Below are 19242 nucleotides of genomic sequence, written 5' to 3'. Positions count from 1 at the left end.
GGTGTCGATTAGACCAGATCGCAATGTGCGAAGCCATCGAGCAGAGAGCGGTGCGAAAAGTAAAGAAGACGGAGAAACGCGGGGAGAAAATGGGGAAAAAAAAGAACGAAAAGAGCGCGTCCGCGGTAAATGGGCAGCCAAGCTTGCGGGATAAGATGTTGATCAGGGTAAGACTCAAGAATGTCCCCGCGATTGGTGAGCTGCGAGATGCTGCATGCATCCAGCCAAACGTTGCAATCAAGTTGGACCCCGCAGCCCCTGGCAAGTGGGTAATAAAGGGGGGATTAATTGATTTCGTTGCATCGAACCAGACCATTGGACAGTCAGCCAAGTATTTATTCAGCATTACGAACATTTGCTTGGTAAAGGTTACTATGTATTTGTGACGGTATTAAAAGCTTATAATGTTGTTTTATTGATCCTTCACCACGACCACTCTATAGTCTATCCAAAAAGAAGCATTTTAAGGTACCTTAACTAACTTAACTTAATCTATAACTTTCTTACCTAGATCGCTCGCTGAATAGTGCGTTCCTTCACCAAACAGTAAGTATGACACCTCTGCGCACGGTTCGCTGAAGAAGATGTGGTGGGGTCAAGGTGCGTATGTTGTTGTAAGGGCTATTGTACTGTACAGACAGTTAGGTAGACAGAATACACAAAAAACATCTCTGCAACGGTACATTAGCATTCGACCGAGTCAAAAATACATGTGACCTTGTCAGAGTCTGCACCATGTGTTCCGTGGAGAAGCTCACCGGCGATTGATATACATGGTCAGGTACGAAATAGGCTAGGCGCTTTTCAGGTGCAAAAGGGACTTCCCAGTCTCAAGTCTTCACCGGCAGCTCCGCGGCAAGCGAATTGAGATGATCCAACACCAGTCCAAACCAGGGTCTCCCCGTTTGTCAAAGGCTGCGAATCAGATCTAAGAAGTACTACTCGGTACTACCAGATCCTCGATTTCAAGACCAATTTTTATTTGCCATGCAGACGCGTACTAAGTCAAATTGCCAGACTAAATCTCATCAGAATGGGGAGCCATACTGTCCCAGTTACAAACTGTAGGTAAATTAATACCTAGGTAGGTACCTACGTGATCGTCCAAAATCTCTATGGCTCCAACCCAGGGCTAGAGGTGTGGATTCGGCCGAGTTTGAAAGCGGAGCACAGAAAGGAGGTACCACAGGTCCACAGGTTCCTAGTCTAGTCTAGTCTAGTACTCGGGCGCCTACGGCACCTGGTTCCGGAGATACAGTACATACATGGGCGCCATCACATTTGAGAAACTTGAGATAGATCCTCAATAGGTCTTGAAATGTTTCGAAATTCTCCACCGATGCTTGTCCCCATTCCGGTCCAAAAGTAGACTAGACTCATTACTAGGGATGTATCATTAGCTGATCAGGAGGCTGTTATGGTAATTGCTGACGGACGGTTTCCGATTCCCTTTCAGTTCAATACCTTCTTTTTCGATTCCCCGCGTCATTCACTTCTTTCTCCGTCTTTTCTTCTTCTCCTTATGGCTGGCCATCTTTAATCGTTCGCTTTTTCAAGGTATAATTTTAGGTTTGACACCTCTTTCGCCAAGCACTAGCCAAGATCTGCCCAACTGCCGCCTCCGGTTCCCTATATAATGTCGTTGAGCTCCATCCCAAACATGTCCAAAAAAGCGTATGAGAGCCTCGATCAAGAGGATCCATTGAGCAGCAGCCACACCAAAGTTGACCGATCGGTAGGCAGTCGGTATGACTACAGTCACGACGAGAAGGACGTCCCATACTGGCCAAAATTCCAAAATGATGGATCTTTGACGTCTCGGACCGAAAAATATGGTGCCCGACTCGGCTCGTTTGCCCGGGTCGCCAATACGGTACTCCTCGTCGTCATCGCCGGTCTGCTGGCCGCCCTCCTATGGCGTGATGGCAGGTCACGGGCGTCGCTTCAGGTCGGAGGGGATTTTGGCGGTGCTGGCCCTCAATGTACGTTTTTTCCCCCCGTCATTTCTGGGGCATCATCATCTTCACCATTGACTGAGATCTGGGACTGACAGTTTGTACGATCATATAGTCAGCACTAAAATCACCAAGTGGGATGCCGACGAAGCATATGTTCCCAAAGACCCCAACGAGTTCTTTTCCAAAAAGACTATCGATCAATGGAACACTATAATGCCTGGTAAGTAGTACCAACACGTGAAATATATATTTCACCTTGACTCCAGTGGACTAACAAAGATTTGTCTTGGCAGCGGGCAACGGTTGGAGACAAGAAGAAAACATAACTTTCTTCACAACGTCAATGACGCACCAACTACACTGCGTGGTTTGTCTCCTCTTGTTTCTTTTTTTTTTTTTTTTTTTTCTACTTTTTTTAGGCCGAAAAAAAAATGCATGAATGGTCTGAACAAGGCAGGCTGACGCAACCATAACCTACAGTTCATGATGGCCAGGATGTATGCAGCCCTACAGCCGGGTGTCAACCAGACCCTCCCGGAGGATTACCAGTCTCATTATCTCCACTGCGTTGACTACCTTCGTCAAGCCATCATGTGCGCAGGCGACGTGGCCATGGAGCCGCACTCACCAACCGACGCAGACGACAATGGGCCAGGGGACGGGAGCTGGGCCGGATATCATGGTAAGCAAAGATAACGTAGAGCGATTGTTAAAATGTGTACCTGCAGGTTGCTAACAAAACTCAATCCCGCAGTCTGCAAGGACTACAGTCAAGTTACGAATTATATCGAGGGTGAGTAAAATTTTTTTTTTTTTTTTTTTTCCCTGTGTGAATTTGATTTGCTTTTGCTGAACAGAGGCTAATATCCGTTGTTCTCATTAGGCGAAATTAGAGATGGCGTCAGGACCGTGCTTCCCATCGACGACTGATTTGGGGGGGATCGGACCCTGCACCGCTGCAAAGTTTTGACATTTGACATCTGAATTCTGGTTTCCACTGTATTATTATTTATTATTGGTTACCTCGCCGATGCTCCGTATCTTGAAGAAAACAAGGTTTAAAGTTTGTTTCCAAAAGGCCCGGTCCCCTTGGTTAAGCTTTTCAGTCTGCCATTCCCACTCATGGACAGCTCCACGTTGTTCCTCCAATTAACCTCGACCTGATGCCATTCTCCAGCTTAATCGCTCCAAAAATTATTATCAAATCCCTAGTCCAGTCAAGGCTGGCCACGAATTCAATTGCCAACATGGCTGGCCTCTTCGGATTTGGAAAATCGCAGCCCCGACGAGTCAGCACCGATCACGTTGTCCCCATCCACCACTTTGACAACTCGGAAGTACTACGACGGCTCGTGGTGGGCTGGACGACACGGTTCGACGACGTGCTAGACGCCAATGTTCTGTACCAGGCCCTGGAGGAATTGATTAGGCGGGATGGATGGTGTAAAATGGGAGGTCGACTCAGATTAAATGTGTGTAAGCCCGAGCATCTTATCTGAGTCAATGTCGAATTTTGAGTGAGGAATTCGTGACCTGAAAGCGATTGCTTTCTTAATCCGCGTCGGCCTTTTGGCTCCTTTGCTCACCATTCGAGTGGTCAAAACAACTAGTCGATGGGTAGACTGGAATCGCACATTCCGGCGGAGTTTACGAGCTCGCGGCCCGCAGTGCGATTTTCGCATACCGTCTTCGAAATGGCCATCGACGAACACCCTTTGGCATGCAAATTGCCCAAGGCCACTAGCAATAATCCCTCTTTTCACCCGAGCACCGCGGACGTGATCAAACTCTTGCATCCGACAGGTACACCGACGTGTCTCGGCGACTATATTTATACCGACGAGCCACAGCTCCATCTTTACGTCGTGTCGTTCAACAACGCCACGCTCGTTTCGATGACGGCGCCCCACGTACTCGGCGATATTATGGTCCACGCCGGTATTATTAACGGCTGGGTCGACATGTTGCACGGTCGGAAGGACAAGGTGCGGCGTTTCGAAGGGTTCAAGGAGGATCCATTGGCCGAGGTGGTCAAGCGAGCAAACACTTCTGAGGTTGCCGGGATCTTGGAGGGTAAGATCCTGAAAGGTGTGTGGTACGTATTATTTGTCGTGTATTTCGTGTTGGATATGCTCCTCGGTCCCAAAATGGAGACCCGCACACTCTACTTCCCTGCCGCGACCATCGCCAAAATGCGAGAGCAAGCCCTCGACGACCTCGGCCAAAAAGGCGACGACAAGCCTTTTGTCAGTACCGGCGACGTCCTCACCGCTTGGATCTCCAAGATGGCCGTCACCCCCATGGCCGTCAAGGCCCCGCGACAGGACCTGACCATCCTCAACGCCATAAACCTCCGCGGCCGGCTACCTTCCTCCCTGGACCCGGATGCCATGTACGGACAGAACATGGTCATGACCTATTTCGCCTTTACCACCCTCGGCGAGGCCGCCACAGCGCCGTTTGGGATGCTCGCCGGGGCCATGCGCCAGGCGATAGTGGAGCAGACCAGCGAAAAGGAGCTGGCAGCGTTCACCAAAGTAATATGGGAACTGGGTGGTGATCGTCCCGTCTGCCCCTCGGTCAGCTCATACCTCTTTTGCTTCAGCAACTGGGCCAAGGGTCGCTTCCACCATATCATGGACTTTTCGCCTGCCGTCGCCAACAAGGGGAACAGGGCTGCCACGACCGGCTCCGCGTCGGGGAAGCCGGTGCTGTTCCTGTCGACGACGACGGCGATGACACCCATGGCTCGATATTGGGTCAACATCGTCGGTGAGGATTTGGCTGGGAACTACTGGGCGGCCGTGATTCTACCTCGCGCTTCCATCGCTGCCATCGAGGATGGTATGCGGCGTTTGTGATGGATGATCGATGTATGTTTGGTTGTAGATGATGGGGGGTTTTTTTTTTGTTGTATATGTTTTTAAGAACCGCTCTCGAATGACCCTAACCTCAGTCCCCCTTTTCGTGACTCGTCATGTCAATTTCCGAGGTCCCGGTGTCTAGTTCAGGCCTAGGGGTCTGCCAGCCGTCTGTTCCTTCAGCACTCCTGTGCTCTGCGGCAGAGATCCAGTCGTCGTCGACTTCGTCGCCTTTTTCATCCGTGTCTTTCCCGTCGTCGACATCTTCTCCTCCATTCGCACTGTCCCTAGCACCCAACCCCGTCTTCTCTCCTGCCTCACCAGGGTTACTGTCTTCACCGTACTGCCCATCCTGGCTGCTTTGCAGGTAAAAATCAATATCTTGGTCAGACACGCGGTCCAGCCACGTCGGGATGTTCACTGTCAGACCACGAGTCGTATCGAGCCTTGATTCTGGACCTTCTTCGCCTGCGGCTTCTCTCAGCCCGCCAGTCCCAGCCTGGTTTGCCCCGTCTTGGCTGCTCGTCGAGCTGTGAGTCGAAGTGCGCTCGATGCTCCCCGGCTGATGCCACATCTCGACGCCGTCCCGTGAGACGAACCGTCGCGTCATCTCCTGCGTGATTCGAACATCCTCGAGCGGGCTCATCTCCAGCCCAAGCTCCTCCATCCCCGACTCGGGCGTCAACGTCAGCGATGCCGTCCCGCCTCCGCCCGTCGGCGCCGACGACGCAATCGTCTCGGACGCATTGGAAATGACCTTCCAGCAGTAGCGCAGGCCCCACGGCTTCTTCTCTCGTCTTTCGCCTTGGTTCTGATTCTGGTCGTCTTCCTCCTGCCGCCGTCGTTGTTGTCCTTGACGCCACAGTCGTCCTGGGTGCTGTCCATCCTCCCCTTCCATGCCCCGCGCCTCGGCACCTTCTCTGTGCACGACGTCGTTCACGGTGCTGCTCCGCCGGCGGTGCCACTGGCCCGACCGGGCGTAGAAGCGCGGCAGGCTGTAGCTGTTCCGGGTGCTGTTCACGGCGAAACCCGGGCAGCCGATGCTGCGGATGAATTGGTTGAGCGCCGGAACGCAGCTGCAGATGATGATGCAGGCGATCTCGACTTGGCAAAGGATGACGGCGAGTGCGGTTTCGTCTGTCATTTTGGTTTAGGTTGGGCAAAGACATGTTTTATTTCGTTTTTTAGGTTTTTTTTTTTTTTTTTTTTTTTCTTTTTCCGACTTGTGAATTGTTGTAGAAGGGATGGGGTTGCGAACCAGGGAGACTTACAGCTGGTGTCTTCTCTGATGCCCAAGACTGCAAAGAGACGCCCGATGGAAACAAGGCAGACACTGCGAAGTAGTTAGTATCAGGTGTCCGTCCCTCGAGAAGACCAATTTGTATTGTGTTTATTTTTTTTTCTTCTTGCGCCTGGGTAGTAGACTTGCATGAGCCCCATTGATAACATGGTGGTGATGCCAACTTTGCTGGATGTCGAGGCTATTTGGAGTGACCATATTGTCGGTATAGGTTGGATGAAGAGTATGAGATCGACGGCAAAGTTGAATGCAAACTAACAAGGCGCAATAAATAGTCAGCTAGTCAGTAGGCTAATAGAGCGCAAAGAAAAGTAGTAATGACATTAATGATAACAAGCCAACTTAATCACCAAAAATACCCACATCGCACATCCACATAGGCTCCAGGCTGTAGCAGCTCCCGTCGAGACTGTCGTCGTAGGCCTTTGCGAATGGTTGGCACTGCAGCAGCACCACCAAGATCTCCTCGGTCGCTTGACAAGCCAGGAAGATGAGCACAGAAATGTTCAAAGGCCTGACCCAGCTCCCACCCGTCGGTTGTAATATCCTGAGGTACAGGACCGCGAAGGAAGCCTTTGCCGACGTGATAGACAGGCTCCAGGGTACCGATGCCACTATTCCGCTATAAAGCCTCATCATCGGGAGCTCGGATATTGTGACGAGTTCGGAACGCTTGCCAAAGCCATACGCTGTTGCTGTGACGCCGGCCACGCACATGACGGTGAAAGAAATCTGCAGGTCGTCGTGATTGGACTTGTTAGCTTTTTTTTTTTTTTTTTTTTTTTTTTTTTTTTTTCTTGCAGAGGATCTCTGTGTATATTTGCCGATTTTAAAGAGCCGCGCGCAGGTAGTTTACTTACCCAGCTAAAAGTAATTAGGGCTTTTGGATCCTCTTGTTGTCAGTCAAGCCAAGTAAAGCTGCATATCATATGATATATATATATATAATGTATAACAAATCGACAGTTTGTTGCATTGCTTCTCAAACAAAATGAAAGTTGCTTTGTACCCACCATCCTCCCACGCCAACTGATGTTTGCTATAACGCATCCAGATCCTCATGGTGATCAACATGGTGACAATGGGAACCGAAACACTCGTCGTCACCCGCAGCGAGGGGCCGAGGTCGCTATTTCGGTCGGGCAGCATCCGCGCGACGTCCTTGGGGGCGGAGAGGCCAAGCCCGCTTTGTCCACTTCACCTTCCGCGCTGTCGTGAACGACACGAAACATTGTTTCCGCGCTTTTGGGCGCGCTGCTCATTCTATTGGAAGGTTTTGCGACAGTTTGCTGGCTGGGCCTGTTGGCTGCATGGAAATTCTACAAAGCGAAAAAAAAAAAAAAAAAAAAAAAAAAAGAACCCAGGCAATTACAACAAGACAAGAACCCTTGGATCTCGGCAGGAGATGGAATCCTTTCCCCATACATTCCTTGTCGAAAATAAGCTCAAAGTTAGTTTTGCAAACGTTGTTTTGAACGAAATGATGTTCCATCCTCAACTACTATGGAGGTAAGGGTAAAATTCCATCCCCCCATGTACAGTGTCCGCTGGTGTCGGCCTTATGGGCTCTGCCGATTTTGGTAATAGTTTGAACAAAAGAAATAGATACCTGATGGTTCTCGTGAACAATTAAATTCAGAAAAGCCCTCGCATACACATATGGCGACAAGGTTTTTTTTTTTTTTCGCCTGATACCATAGTATTACTATCTAACCATTTGATTACTATGGCACAATTCTCATCCCAACATTTTGGTCACACTAACCAAGCTCATTCCCCGAACCACCTTAGCTGTATCTACTTCGTACGATGTACGTAATCACACTCCTTTATACTTCGTACCGCCACTATCATCATCCCAAAGCCTATTCCAGAATAAGATTATGGGACGGCCCTGAACCTGATTCGGGTTTCACAGGTTCAGTTAATCCCATCGAGATCTCCAGGGTATTCTTTCCATGTCAGAGGTTCAGTTAATCTCATCGAGATTTCCAGGATGTCCCTTAGTGTACTCTTGTACATCGTATGGACACAACAAAGTATAGTTTCAGTTAGCACATGTCACCTTACAAAATGAAATATAAATCCACTCCCTCACCTAAGATTAGTGCAAAATACACGACTCTATTGATTATTGCTAGAAAGAATCTTTTTTTCTTTTAGCCCATCTGCTCCCCGCCTCCCATGTGTCCATGGCGTGATTCCAGAAAAGAATCCGAAGCATCCATTGCTTCTCTGTCTTCGACAACAATCTTAATGCCCGATTCGCTTGGAGTATTCCAGAGCAGTGATTGAGAGATTCCTTTTGGTTTCAAGGCACATCAGATCTTCGGACAATCTTTTGGCATCACTGGCCGAATCTACTGCCTACATGTTCAGGATTGGACAACCACCCGTCGTGCTGGTTGGCAGTAGCTGTAGTCGTGTCAACAGATGGCCATCCACGCCATCGTACAAGGTTGCCACAAACATCACTTGCTATAATTGACGGTCCATCCTGGTGATCTCCGAAAATTTGGTGTTGCCACACTCTATTCATCGCCATCCTTATCTATCCTTGCTAGTTGGCAGGACGGATTCTGACTTTAGGAACCATATCTAACACCCAAATGCATGTTTTCATCTCCTTTAGTTACCAGGTGAAGGTTGGCTTGAATTGTCCCGGTATTTCTTTCATATACGGAGCGACGAGCACCGGCAATTTAAATGCATGTTTCATATATAGAATATGGTTGATGTTCATGCCAATTATGAGGGCCGCTGCCCCAAACATCATCTAGTTCGAAGTTGACCGACTGAATCTGCTTCATTACCTACCGGAGGCCGCCCGTTCGCATACCAGACAAAGTTGCAATATTCTCTCTGCAAATCGGATTTTCCAGGTCGGGTTCGTATAGGCTGAGAGGTTGACCACTTACGAACTGGCTAGCCATTCTGTCTGCATTTTACTATTATCTGGCTGCAGCCAGAAACAGCCTGACTCGCAGCGAACCTTTCCGACGAGCCCGATGACCGACATGCAGAACCGTAACCGGGGATTCAATTAGTCTCAATGCTCAAACTAGACCACCCCTGCTTCGCAGTGGTGGACCGCACGCTCCATATACCTTTCAGCCACACGGCTTTTCGACCAATTAAATTGGCCGAAAAGATCGCGCCCGTTCTAGAGTGATCTTTGGTTGGACCCACAGGTACAAGCAAAGCCACGAATTGAGCCACGGCTCAATTGGTGGAGCTCGCGTTCAGGGATGAGCCCTGAGACTACGAATCTCCCCGTATTTGATTTTCCCACTCACCCAAGCTTCGCTGATAGCAATCGACGTCTGGCATTGCCAGTCCGCAACGGCAAACAATGGATCCCAATTATACTCCACCACCTCATCCATTTTTCGCAGCCTATGATATCCTCCCTGCCCCTTTGCCGACAATCGAAGAGATCGCCACATCGCAGGATTTACTCAAAGCAAGCACCGGCCGTCGCATCGTCCGAGTTGGACCTCATTTCATCGTCAAGTATGGAATGAATGTTGACTTGAAAAAAGGCCAAAACATGCTGTTCGTCAGACAGAATTCGGCTGTACCTGTGCCAACACTCTACGCGCTTTATTCTCACCACCAAGAGGGCAAGAAACGGCCTACCGTGTACATCGTTATGGAGAATATTGCCGGAGAGTCACTGGAGTCGGGCTGGAGCTCCCTCGATCCTACAGCCAAGAGCGATGTGGCCCGCCAGCTACGCCAGTGCTTTGAACAGCTGCGTCAGATACCCTCGCATGGCTACTTCGGGGGTCTTGGGAGACAGCAGTTCGATTACCCGGTGTTTTGGACCGACGACGAAGGGTTTCGGCGGGTTTTTTCAGGCCCATTCGACTCGGAAAGGCAAATGCTCGACGCCATGGTTGAAAAGTATCGACAGATAAACCGCAACTATAACAAGGCCGAATATTACGCACGGGTCCTTTCTGTGGCAATAAAGAACCATGACCCGGTTTTCACTTACGGTGATTTCCAGCGGAAAAACGTTGTTCGTAAGAGCGACGGGACAGTGGTTATTATCGATTGGGAGGCAGCCGCATGGTACCCAAGCTATTGGGAATATGTGATCACATTATATGCTTGCCATTGGAACGACGATTGGCAATTTTGGGTCCCCAAAATGCTCGATGAGCACCTAAACGAGTTTGGCTGGATGATCATGATGTTCAATGAATTGTGGTGTTGAGTTGAAGTGGCTGTTACTGCTTGTTTTATGATCAATGGAGTTTACGCGAGTTTATAATCGTCTTTTAATCATCTTTTAACGTAAGCCGTGAAAGAGAGGGGGGACGGTAAAGGATTAGACGAGAAAATTAGTCACAACTCTTGTCTCTTTTTGTTACGACTGTGCAGTTGGCCCCTGCCAGTGCGTGCATATAAGGATGGAATCGGAACTAATGAGACAGCGGTGTCATTACTGAAGCTTTTGCTTCGTGGTGCAGCGGTTGCCCTAACTCGTTCGTAACACTTTTCTTTTTGGATTGCTTTAAATGGCAAGGATTCGCTCTTGAAAACTGTGCGAAACACAGCCAAACATTTTATGATCTACCGATCATTTTGGGTGCATACGAAATACGATTTATCATATTCCGAGTAAGCAACAAAGTCCAGCTGCTCCCCAACGGGGAGAGATTTAAGCATCATGTTTCCAGTATTGGCATTATTTTTGGTCCCATCTCTAATTTGGAACCTTTCTCTGACAGATTTCACGGGGCTGCTGGACGGAGGAACACGTGGAAAAGCCCGCTGAGGAGTAAAAGTCTGGTGCCGGGCGCTAGAGCTTTTTGCATTGCATTGCATCCTTGTATGTGCCGACCGAATTATCACTGGCTGCCACGTATTTGAAGTGGTGGAGAGTTGCCTGGTCGGAATATTTATCATTTGATTGATCGTAAACACCTTCGGGAATATGGCCTATGGTTGGCAAGAATAATCCGACTGGCGTTTATCAGGATTGCCAAACCCCGAGTCCCAGCCCTGTCCTTGTCAGTTGTCGAACATATACAGCCTAACCCTGCTCTCTTTGGAATCGTCTGCGAAGCATGTTTGAATAAGCCGCTAGGTTTTCAACTATCTCATGCCAGGCGCTTCGAATGTGCTGTTGTATATCGATAGCAAATCAAACTGGGAACGGCATAATCAAGGTTTTCTCGCTTTTGATATCATTGGCAGGAACGGCGCACGTCGGCTCTCTAAACGCCGTAGTGAGAAACATGGCTAAATTGCCCAGTAGGACGACGAGGTTTAGATGAAGGTGCATCACTAAAAGGATAGAAAGTGGCGAACGATTTGCAAGGACAAGTGACTGGGTGGCATTTTCCTGATTAAATGCCCCGATCTCTGTGTTGTATACTGGTGTATTGACTGGTCCTTGACATGTCCTGTTAAATGTAAATCCAGTGCAAAAGGGCCTATCTCGGGGATTTAGTAGTGAGATCAAGCAGTAAATATAGTTTCGCAACTCCGCAAAGCCGACTCCGGTCACAAATCGGCCATATCTGACCCTGGCGTGGTAGGAGATGCCCGAGTCATCACCAACCTAAACAGGTTAATGCGGTGATCCGATGAAGACGACTCGGATCTCGGTACCCAAATAAAGATCAGCCTGTCTTGCACGGCACCTATTTATTCTCTTGCTATTTTGGCATAGTTCACTCGCTTTCATGATCTTCAAGTGCCAAAGTCGTCAATGTATAGGCAGTAGCATGCTTTGAGATGCTGGCTCTCTCGCCTTGTCATGATATCTCCCTTGCCGGATCTCACTTTTGGCACAAAACCACAAGCGACCATAGTCTAGCGAGAAACATAATTTCCTAGGCGGAGCCAGGCGCGGCTTTGTTTGAACCCGACTAAATGTTGGACCTCCTCATTCCTTGATGTTTGCAGCATGAGCCAATCCCCCTGCTTACTATGCACATCTCCAGGACTCAAGGGCTTTTATACCATTAGTGCTTGTAGTCAGCTCTGATAGGTGATGAAAAAGGATAAAAAAGTGTTGCAGGCTGATCTTGCATACCACAAATTTAGGGGCGGACACTACGAAAACTGAAGATATCATCGCCTGAATGCTGAATACTCTAGCCTGGTGTATAGAGAGTGTCTTTGGCGTCTTGTTCACGTTGGGTTTCGTCCCCTGACCGACCATCATAGTTGTTTACCTGCTCTGGCCCCACCAAAGCAAATAACTTGACCAGTGACTTCCTGGTTCTCACCGCATTGTAATCGTCCAATAGCATCGAAACCTTTTGCAAGCTAGACAGACGCATCCAAAGTATTATCCAAGTGATACAAACACACACAGGTGCGCACAACCAGGTAACATCCACTATCCAAGCCACTGGGCTCGAAGTTCGTCCAAGCATTCCTTCCTCAAATATGCGACGCCATCAACGTAGATGGCTGCCCGGTCTCTAAGTTAACCTCAGAGTCTATCGGCCAGGCTCGGTACATATTGTGCGCCGGGTCACCCAGGCTCTGGTAAAGGTCTAGCTTGGTATTGGGGTCTTGCAACTTGGCCAGGCACTCGCCACAGCAGTGAATGTCGTCACAAACCTCGCAAAAATACCACTCGTTCACCGCAAAAGTCCTCCGCTCGCATTCATCGCAGAGATAACCTCCACTCTGATCCTTGATATTGACAGTTGGCACATCCTGCGGCACTAAACATGTAGAAGTGACCAGGGCTAAACCTCTGAGGTGTTGTCCCCTATGATGTTCCTTCTTTGTCTTAGTGTCGATATGAGAGTCTTCTCTGTCCTCGCCTCCCGCCTTGCAATCTGTTTCGAATTCTCCCATCCGGTTCTGGCCAGAGTGGCCCCTATTCACATCTTTGTGGTAATCTTCAGGCACGTCTTCCACCTCTTCCTGGAGCCTGTCGCACCCACTTGTCGTCTTTTCACGTTCCGATAGCCGGAAGATGGTCGCCAACAAAGCACCAGCATTCTTTGAGTCGGCAGCATGCATCAAAACCATGACCAACATCTTGATTATTGTCTCGATGCCACCGCCGGGGTCATCTTTGATATCACCGTCGCCCAGTTTTCTTATCCCTTCGAGCAGATAGACTCTGAAGCAACCAATCCTGGCTCCTTCACCACCGTCACATGTTTCCCTTGACAAGCGACCGCTAAGCAGATGTGCATAGTTATCAACTCTGCTGTGGTTCATGTACCACCTTTTGGCAGGGAGATGGGTGACTGCGCTTTCCAGTCTGTCGGCGAACATCAACGCACGCTCACTCCCTCGTTCTTCATCCCATGCAGACTTTGCATGGTCGTAGTACAAACGTGCCGTTTTAAACATGGCCAAGTAGGTTAGTATATTGGCTTTCAAGGGCAAGTAGTCAAGGTGCGTTTGCTCTATCATGCCCAGACAACCCTTCGTCTGTCGGCATGCAGCATTGTCATGACCATACCAGTTGTGGTAAAAGGCCATGATCAAATGCCACTGCTTTGCCAGAGTATGTTTGGTTGGTTAGGCATCTAAGAGTTGGCGTTTGACCTCAGATATAATGCAGAGAATCACGTCGTGCTGGCCAGTTCACCGGCTAGCGATCCCGATGTAATCATATATCTCGGGAGTGATTATAACCAGCCATAACATCAAGCTACAGGGTTGCCTCGTGCCACTCGGCCTCCCGTTTAACCATTTGACGAAGTCGATAAGACGTTGCCAAAGTGAGTTTCGAGTGAGAGTGCGAATATATTCTATCTGGGGCCAGTGGTCTGTCGGCCTCTGACGAAAGGCGAGCTGTGCTGCTTCCAGCCGGGATTGTTCATCCCTAATCTCGGCGCTCCACTCCACGATATGAGCGTATAGAACGCTGCCGACAAGGCGAGTCGGGTATGCCAGTGGGTGTCTTTGTCAAAGCCGGCCCAAGAGGCAACATACTCGAGACGGGAGGGAGATGTGCCCTTGGGGAAGTTAGCAATCCACCTTCTTTCCTCTTCGGGCAGTTTACTCTCATCGCACTTATGAGGCACACATTAGCAGCTTATTCTGCGGATCATACATTCCCGCCGCCTCTGCTGCGTCCAACTCACCAACATTAGCCAGCGATGTACTCAATAACACCGGATGGATAGCCATGTGACGTATTTTGTGTCGTCGTAGATGGCTGGCAGGAGCAAATTTTGCTAGCTGCTAGTATTGCAGGTTTAAGGAGCTATTAATAGCTTGCCGATGCGCCCTCAATCCACGTTTAAGCAGTGTCGTTGACCTCCAGCTCGAGTCCTCGCTGTGTTATCTCGCGGAAATATTCTTGTACCAGATGAATAGACTGTGTCTTTTACCCAATTTTCGTGGAAAGTCAAAGTCTAAGATACGGTCAAAGATAGAGTCGAGCAAATTGGCCTTGACGAAAGAAGTGGCCCCTTTTTCCGTCCCAAACAGCCAATAGAGACTTTTGACAGTCTCTATCAAATCTTGGTTTAGAAACTGATTCATCTTGATGTTGCTCAGGTGGATTGGCATATAACTGACGGGCCAACGCATCAAATCTCTTGTTTCCTTGTGCAACGTGTATTCGAGACGAAGCATGTCAAGGCACATCATCGTCATGTCGACGGTCGACCTGAGCCCTGTCCATTTCGGGTATGATGGCGTGGACTAGGTTGTCACGTTGTGTTGATCGACCTTCACGCTGGACAAAATCCATGGAACGAGCATGACATAATGTGATCTTAGTGTTCAGCTGCCCATCATTGAGTTGATCTCGGTGCTTGGATTCTGCATTCCTTCGCCAGAGTGGCACTTCCCACAAGGCCGAGTCGGCCGATGATGTAGCTACTAATCCGGAGTCGGTTTCTTCCTCGGGGACTCCAGTAAAGTCGAAACCACCGTCACTCGAGTCCTCGAACATATCGTCCCTCTTCTGGACTGTGGTTGCGTTCTGCTTCTTTTCTACTGCATCTGGATCCTTGCCTTTTGGGAATTCCAGGTCGAAAAAAGCAGAAAAAGTACCTCTTATTCCCTCCCAAAGCAGCAGATTGGGTCTCCAATGCGCAAGGCCAAGAAAAAAGTCCAGCTCCCTAAACTTGACAGTTTTCTGTGCCTAAGCCACACACAGCGGCATCCTGCGCGTCGAGTCTTTTTCAAGGTCCTGGTTTTTGGCAAAGCGGTCCAAGAAGACTCGATCATATATATCATCAAGGCTGCTTGGAGGCTCGCGAAGAACCTCTTCGATTTGAGCAATGTCCTTGTTGATAATGGTATCGATTACAAGGCGAGCCCATAGAAAACTTCCATTCGCGCCCAGTAGAATTTGTTTCCTGATATAAGCCCCGGCAGCGTTTGCATCTTGTTTTCCTTGTGGTTTGACGCGCCGCATTCGTCGTAGGATTTGGACTTGTTCCAATTGCCGCTTTACGTAGCTGTCTATATCGTTATGGTTCTTGGACCTGTCCACTTTGAATAAGAGATAGCATATCGTGCTCGGTGTAATACATGTCGTTTCGTAAATTTTTGCGCCCGATAATGACAAATTGGACGGAGATAGTCTCAGGTGACTGGGTTGAGCTTTTTTCCAAGCCCTTTGCAGAAGCGCAGCAGGATCTGTCAAGTCCCGCGCGGTGCCTCATCCGCCCATCGATAATCAGTGTGTCCCTTAGTGGGAGGCGGTCTGAGACGCCATAATACGCAAGAAAAAGCGCTTTTCACACGTATCTTCGGGGGTGTAGGTTGGGTTGCTATCCCTGCATGCAGCCGCTACGTGTGCTTCAAATGTTGCATTGTTTTTGCACAGCTGCCACGCCAAGGCTTTCAAGATGTTGTTGAGGTCGCACAGATGGTCGCTGTATGATTTGACAAAGAAGTACACTATTTGGCTGGCTCGTGTGTCTCCTGGCACATTCGCCTTTTCTGACAGGTGTGCTATGAGCCAAGCTGCAAGGTGTGACTTGCCTGCTCCGGGTCCTCCGAGGATCCATAGAATCCGTGATCGCCGTTCGATCCATGATTGAAAGACAGGTTCCTCTGTCAACCATGTCCAGTATCTAGTTTCAGAGTTTGTTTCGGGACAAAATGTTTCCGACTTGAACCAGGGAGACTTCCACTAGGTGTTCATTTGCAACAGCTCTTCCAGGTCTCCGATGGTTTGTTTTGTCTTTTCGTCCTTTCCGAGGAACGTAACTCGTAGATACTGGCCTGGGTTATCTTAGCGACCATTGAACAAGCTACGTAGATTAAGACGGCTAGATTAAAAATCACTCACGAAATCGTGACGTTTGAATCAAATGTTCAGTGCGCCCAAAACCTCATAAGATACTACGAGTTATGTCAGTTTTTATACAAGTCAAAATTGACAAAGGGGTGAGGGATCCCGGATAACTTACCAGCCCAAGATTGAAGCCACCTGCTTCTTCAGCAGTGCATCTATGGGCCGCCGTAGCAAAACTTCCTGTCGATTAAAGAAGCGCCTGCAACTCGGCAAAGACCTCCTCAATCCAGTCATATTCCTCGGACACATTTTGGCAGCTCTGTTCGTTGCGATTGATTAGCAGCGATCCAAGCTCATCTAGACCATCGCAGTATTGACCAACCTTGACCAGGTGAAGCAGCGCCCCGAGCAGATCCTCAGGCTTTGTCACGGTTTGCAAGTGTCGCAATAGGGCTGGGTCGAGCGGGTGTTTGGTTTCGCGCCGGTACTCGGACAGGGCCGAAGCTCACATCTCGGCGATCGGGGTAGCATCTGGATCTGACGCCATGATGAGGAGCGAGCAACTGTGCAGGCAGTCAACACTTCTATTTGTCTTGAGTACCCACTCCTCAGTTAGGCGTGGTAGCCTAGATGTGACAAACGCATGGAAAATGAGAGGAGGCCAGGGTAGACGCTGAGATAGCTGGGAAAGTATCTACCTAGAGTACGCCTTACTTACCTGGATATCGAGGCACACCTCACGTCTTGATCACCTACCTGATTAGGTCTGGCAGCTTTCTGTGGCCAATAATATTATGGTATGGCGACGGCAATTTCTTTAGCTACCCTTGCCTCCTTATAAGCTCTTTTCCAGCTCGCTAAAGCAGGCTGCCTCTATGAAGCCACGGAATGTTTCGTTGCAGAAATCATGGATAATCGCAGTGCAATGCACAAAATGCTATTTGACGCAGTTTGGTTAGGTACATGTTAGTGTTACTCTACAAGGCAAGGGATTCCAGATCTCCCCTGTCAACTTTGATATAGAGACAAGGGCGATATTGGTACAAAGTCTTCGTATCTACCTCGATCTTTTTGGAGGGATAATGGGAATATTCATGGCAGTTGGCCCCAGTTGAGTATTGATGGATCGTAGGAGGGTTCAAAGACCCTTCTTCATCCTAGGATGCTTGACTGTTCTTTATTATATCGACATGGAAATGGATAAGATGACAGCAGACGCATCAGTACTTATTTCCAACCCCTTATAACCGGAACTTGCCAATTTTGTCTCCACACTTATGGATGCAACATATCATGCCTGAGTCAAGAAACTTTCTGTTCTGTCCTATTTCAACTACAGCCGAGGGACTTTTTACTTTCTTCACTCCCTTCTTCGAGTGAATTCTGATTTCAATTTCATCTTGCTCACCCACATGCTTCCATCCCTCTCCCAACCCTAGATTCAATCAAACTCTCTTCAAATGCAGCTACGCAGAGAAATGGACACGTCTGCATACGACACAAAAACGCGTCACCTGCCGCGCATCCTTTGCCTACACGGAGGCGGCACCAACGCCTCTATTTTCCGCACCCAATGTCGCCAGCTTTCACGTAGTCTGGAGCCGCATTTCCGTCTCGTTTACGTCGAGGCGCCTTTTGCATCCTTGCCAGGTCCAGACGTAGCACCCGTTTATGGCGATTGCGGTCCCTTTAAGCGCTGGTTTCCCGATGATGGAAAGCATTCTGATGCCGACACCATTCTCGCCATCGACGCTTCTCTGCGCGAGGCTATACAAAACGACGATGCTCGCGCCGGTGCAACGGGCCCTTGGGTTGGACTGCTTGGGTTCTCGCAGGGCGCCAAGCTGGCGGCCAGTCTGCTCTACCGTCAGCAGCAGCGAGTTGCCAAGTGCCCAGACCGGATAGGCTCCTCGGAAAACTGGCGCTTCGGTGTCATCCTGGCCGGTCGCGCGCCTCTCGTCGCGCTCGATCTAGAGGTCTGCCGGTCTACCACGCTCGACAGACCGTCGTCGGCAAGCGTTGCGATGGGGGACGGACACGTGTCCAGCTCTGGGGATAATGTGGGCGATGACGACTTGCTGCGCGTGCCCACACTCCACGTCCACGGCACCCTCGACCCGGGGATAGAGCTGCATCGGCAGCTATTGACAAGGTTCTGCGCCCCCGGGACGACGCGGCTGCTCGAATGGCCTGGTAACCATCGCGTTCCGATCAAGTCGGCTGATGTCGACCCCGTGGTGGCTGAGATGGTCAAAATGGCGGCTTCTACATGTGTTCCGGTCTAGGCTGTGTGTGTTTTTTTTAAGTTGGGGAGCACCATGGCGGGTTCCTGGGCCTAGTTTTGGCCGACTCAACACGCTTCCAAGCGGAAAGGCTTTTCATCACATACATATTCCATTATTGCTATAGTTAAAGTCGATATATCCCGGTAGATTTAGACTGTTGAACAGAGAATGTTTATAGTTTAGACAATTTGAAAATAGATAGACGTTATAGAACGTTACCCGCAAGCTTTTAGTCTAACGTACCAAGTCTGCACGTCTACTCATTCGGTGTTACATCCAACCAGGTCAACTGACCCAACCTACTTGCTCGGTTATTTGGTAGACTGCTGATATGTATAAATATCTAGTAGTTAATTTCCCGATCTTTTAAGCGATAATTCATTGACTACTGTCAGCTTTCAATTTCAGTCTTGCTCATTCTCGGTTCAATATCTTCACTTCTCTTTGCAAGCTTTAGTGAGTTGAAAGTACTTGCCGCCTAGAGAATGGAGACTGCAAGTTTCAACTCTTATCTTCAACCATGCCGAACTTTTCAATCGGTAACTTAGGTAGTGAAGCTAAAAGTAACCGCATCGAGCCTGTCTCTCAACACCCCATGCTTGTATTTGCCTCTGTTGAATATGTTGCGGTGACTACACCTCTAGCA

At 49.1% G+C, this 19242-nt stretch overlaps 8 protein-coding genes across 8 annotated transcripts; 3 read left to right on the top strand and 5 right to left on the bottom strand.

Annotated features, from left to right (window-relative positions):
- Positions 1-1532: 1532 nt before the first annotated feature.
- PgNI_10136 (uncharacterized protein) lies at positions 1533-4819 on the top strand (the record flags this gene model as incomplete). Its single annotated transcript, XM_031130112.1, has 7 exons — positions 1533-1982; positions 2071-2178; positions 2252-2325; positions 2439-2640; positions 2713-2751; positions 3171-3430; positions 3569-4819. Exons 1-7 carry the CDS (start codon positions 1637-1639, stop codon positions 4817-4819), a joined length of 2280 nt encoding a protein of 759 aa, XP_030980436.1. The 5' UTR covers positions 1533-1636.
- Positions 4820-4910: 91 nt separating this feature from the next.
- PgNI_10135 (uncharacterized protein) lies at positions 4911-7268 on the bottom strand (the record flags this gene model as incomplete). The annotated part of the gene is made up of 6 exons (XM_031130111.1): positions 4911-5956; positions 6091-6152; positions 6267-6373; positions 6483-6851; positions 6980-6999; positions 7133-7268. The coding sequence occupies 6 exons, from the start codon at positions 7266-7268 to the stop codon at positions 4911-4913; spliced, it is 1740 nt and encodes a 579-aa protein (XP_030980249.1).
- A 2203-nt stretch (positions 7269-9471) lies between these two features.
- Positions 9472-10635, top strand: PgNI_10134 (uncharacterized protein; the record flags this gene model as incomplete). Its single annotated transcript, XM_031130110.1, has 1 exon — positions 9472-10635. One exon carries the CDS (start codon positions 9472-9474, stop codon positions 10339-10341), a length of 870 nt encoding a protein of 289 aa, XP_030980438.1. The 3' UTR covers positions 10342-10635.
- Positions 10636-12524: 1889 nt separating this feature from the next.
- PgNI_10133 (uncharacterized protein) lies at positions 12525-13589 on the bottom strand (the record flags this gene model as incomplete). Its single annotated transcript, XM_031130109.1, has 1 exon — positions 12525-13589. One exon carries the CDS (start codon positions 13587-13589, stop codon positions 12525-12527), a length of 1065 nt encoding a protein of 354 aa, XP_030980440.1.
- Positions 13590-13694: 105 nt separating this feature from the next.
- On the bottom strand, positions 13695-14243 carry PgNI_10132 (uncharacterized protein; the record flags this gene model as incomplete). Its single annotated transcript, XM_031130108.1, has 2 exons — positions 13695-14013; positions 14167-14243. 2 exons carry the CDS (start codon positions 14241-14243, stop codon positions 13695-13697), a joined length of 396 nt encoding a protein of 131 aa, XP_030980439.1.
- Positions 14244-14355: 112 nt separating this feature from the next.
- PgNI_10131 (uncharacterized protein) lies at positions 14356-14693 on the bottom strand (the record flags this gene model as incomplete). Its single annotated transcript, XM_031130107.1, has 2 exons — positions 14356-14414; positions 14447-14693. 2 exons carry the CDS (start codon positions 14691-14693, stop codon positions 14356-14358), a joined length of 306 nt encoding a protein of 101 aa, XP_030980442.1.
- Position 14694: 1 nt separating this feature from the next.
- PgNI_10130 (uncharacterized protein) lies at positions 14695-16146 on the bottom strand (the record flags this gene model as incomplete). The annotated part of the gene is made up of 3 exons (XM_031130106.1): positions 14695-15184; positions 15221-15560; positions 15792-16146. Coding segments are annotated over 3 exons (1185 nt in total), but the record flags the coding sequence as incomplete, so codon positions are not given.
- A 1625-nt stretch (positions 16147-17771) lies between these two features.
- Positions 17772-18596, top strand: PgNI_10129 (uncharacterized protein; the record flags this gene model as incomplete). The annotated part of the gene is made up of 1 exon (XM_031130105.1): positions 17772-18596. One exon carries the CDS (start codon positions 17772-17774, stop codon positions 18594-18596), a length of 825 nt encoding a protein of 274 aa, XP_030979932.1.
- Between the last annotated feature and the right edge of the window lie 646 nt (positions 18597-19242).

This window comes from Pyricularia grisea, chromosome VII, assembly GCF_004355905.1.
Source record: "Pyricularia grisea strain NI907 chromosome VII, whole genome shotgun sequence".
Classification (NCBI taxonomy): Eukaryota; Fungi; Ascomycota; class Sordariomycetes; order Magnaporthales; family Pyriculariaceae; genus Pyricularia; species Pyricularia grisea.
The sequence above is the reverse complement of the archived record's forward strand: the minus strand, read 5'-3'. Positions and strand labels throughout refer to the sequence as shown.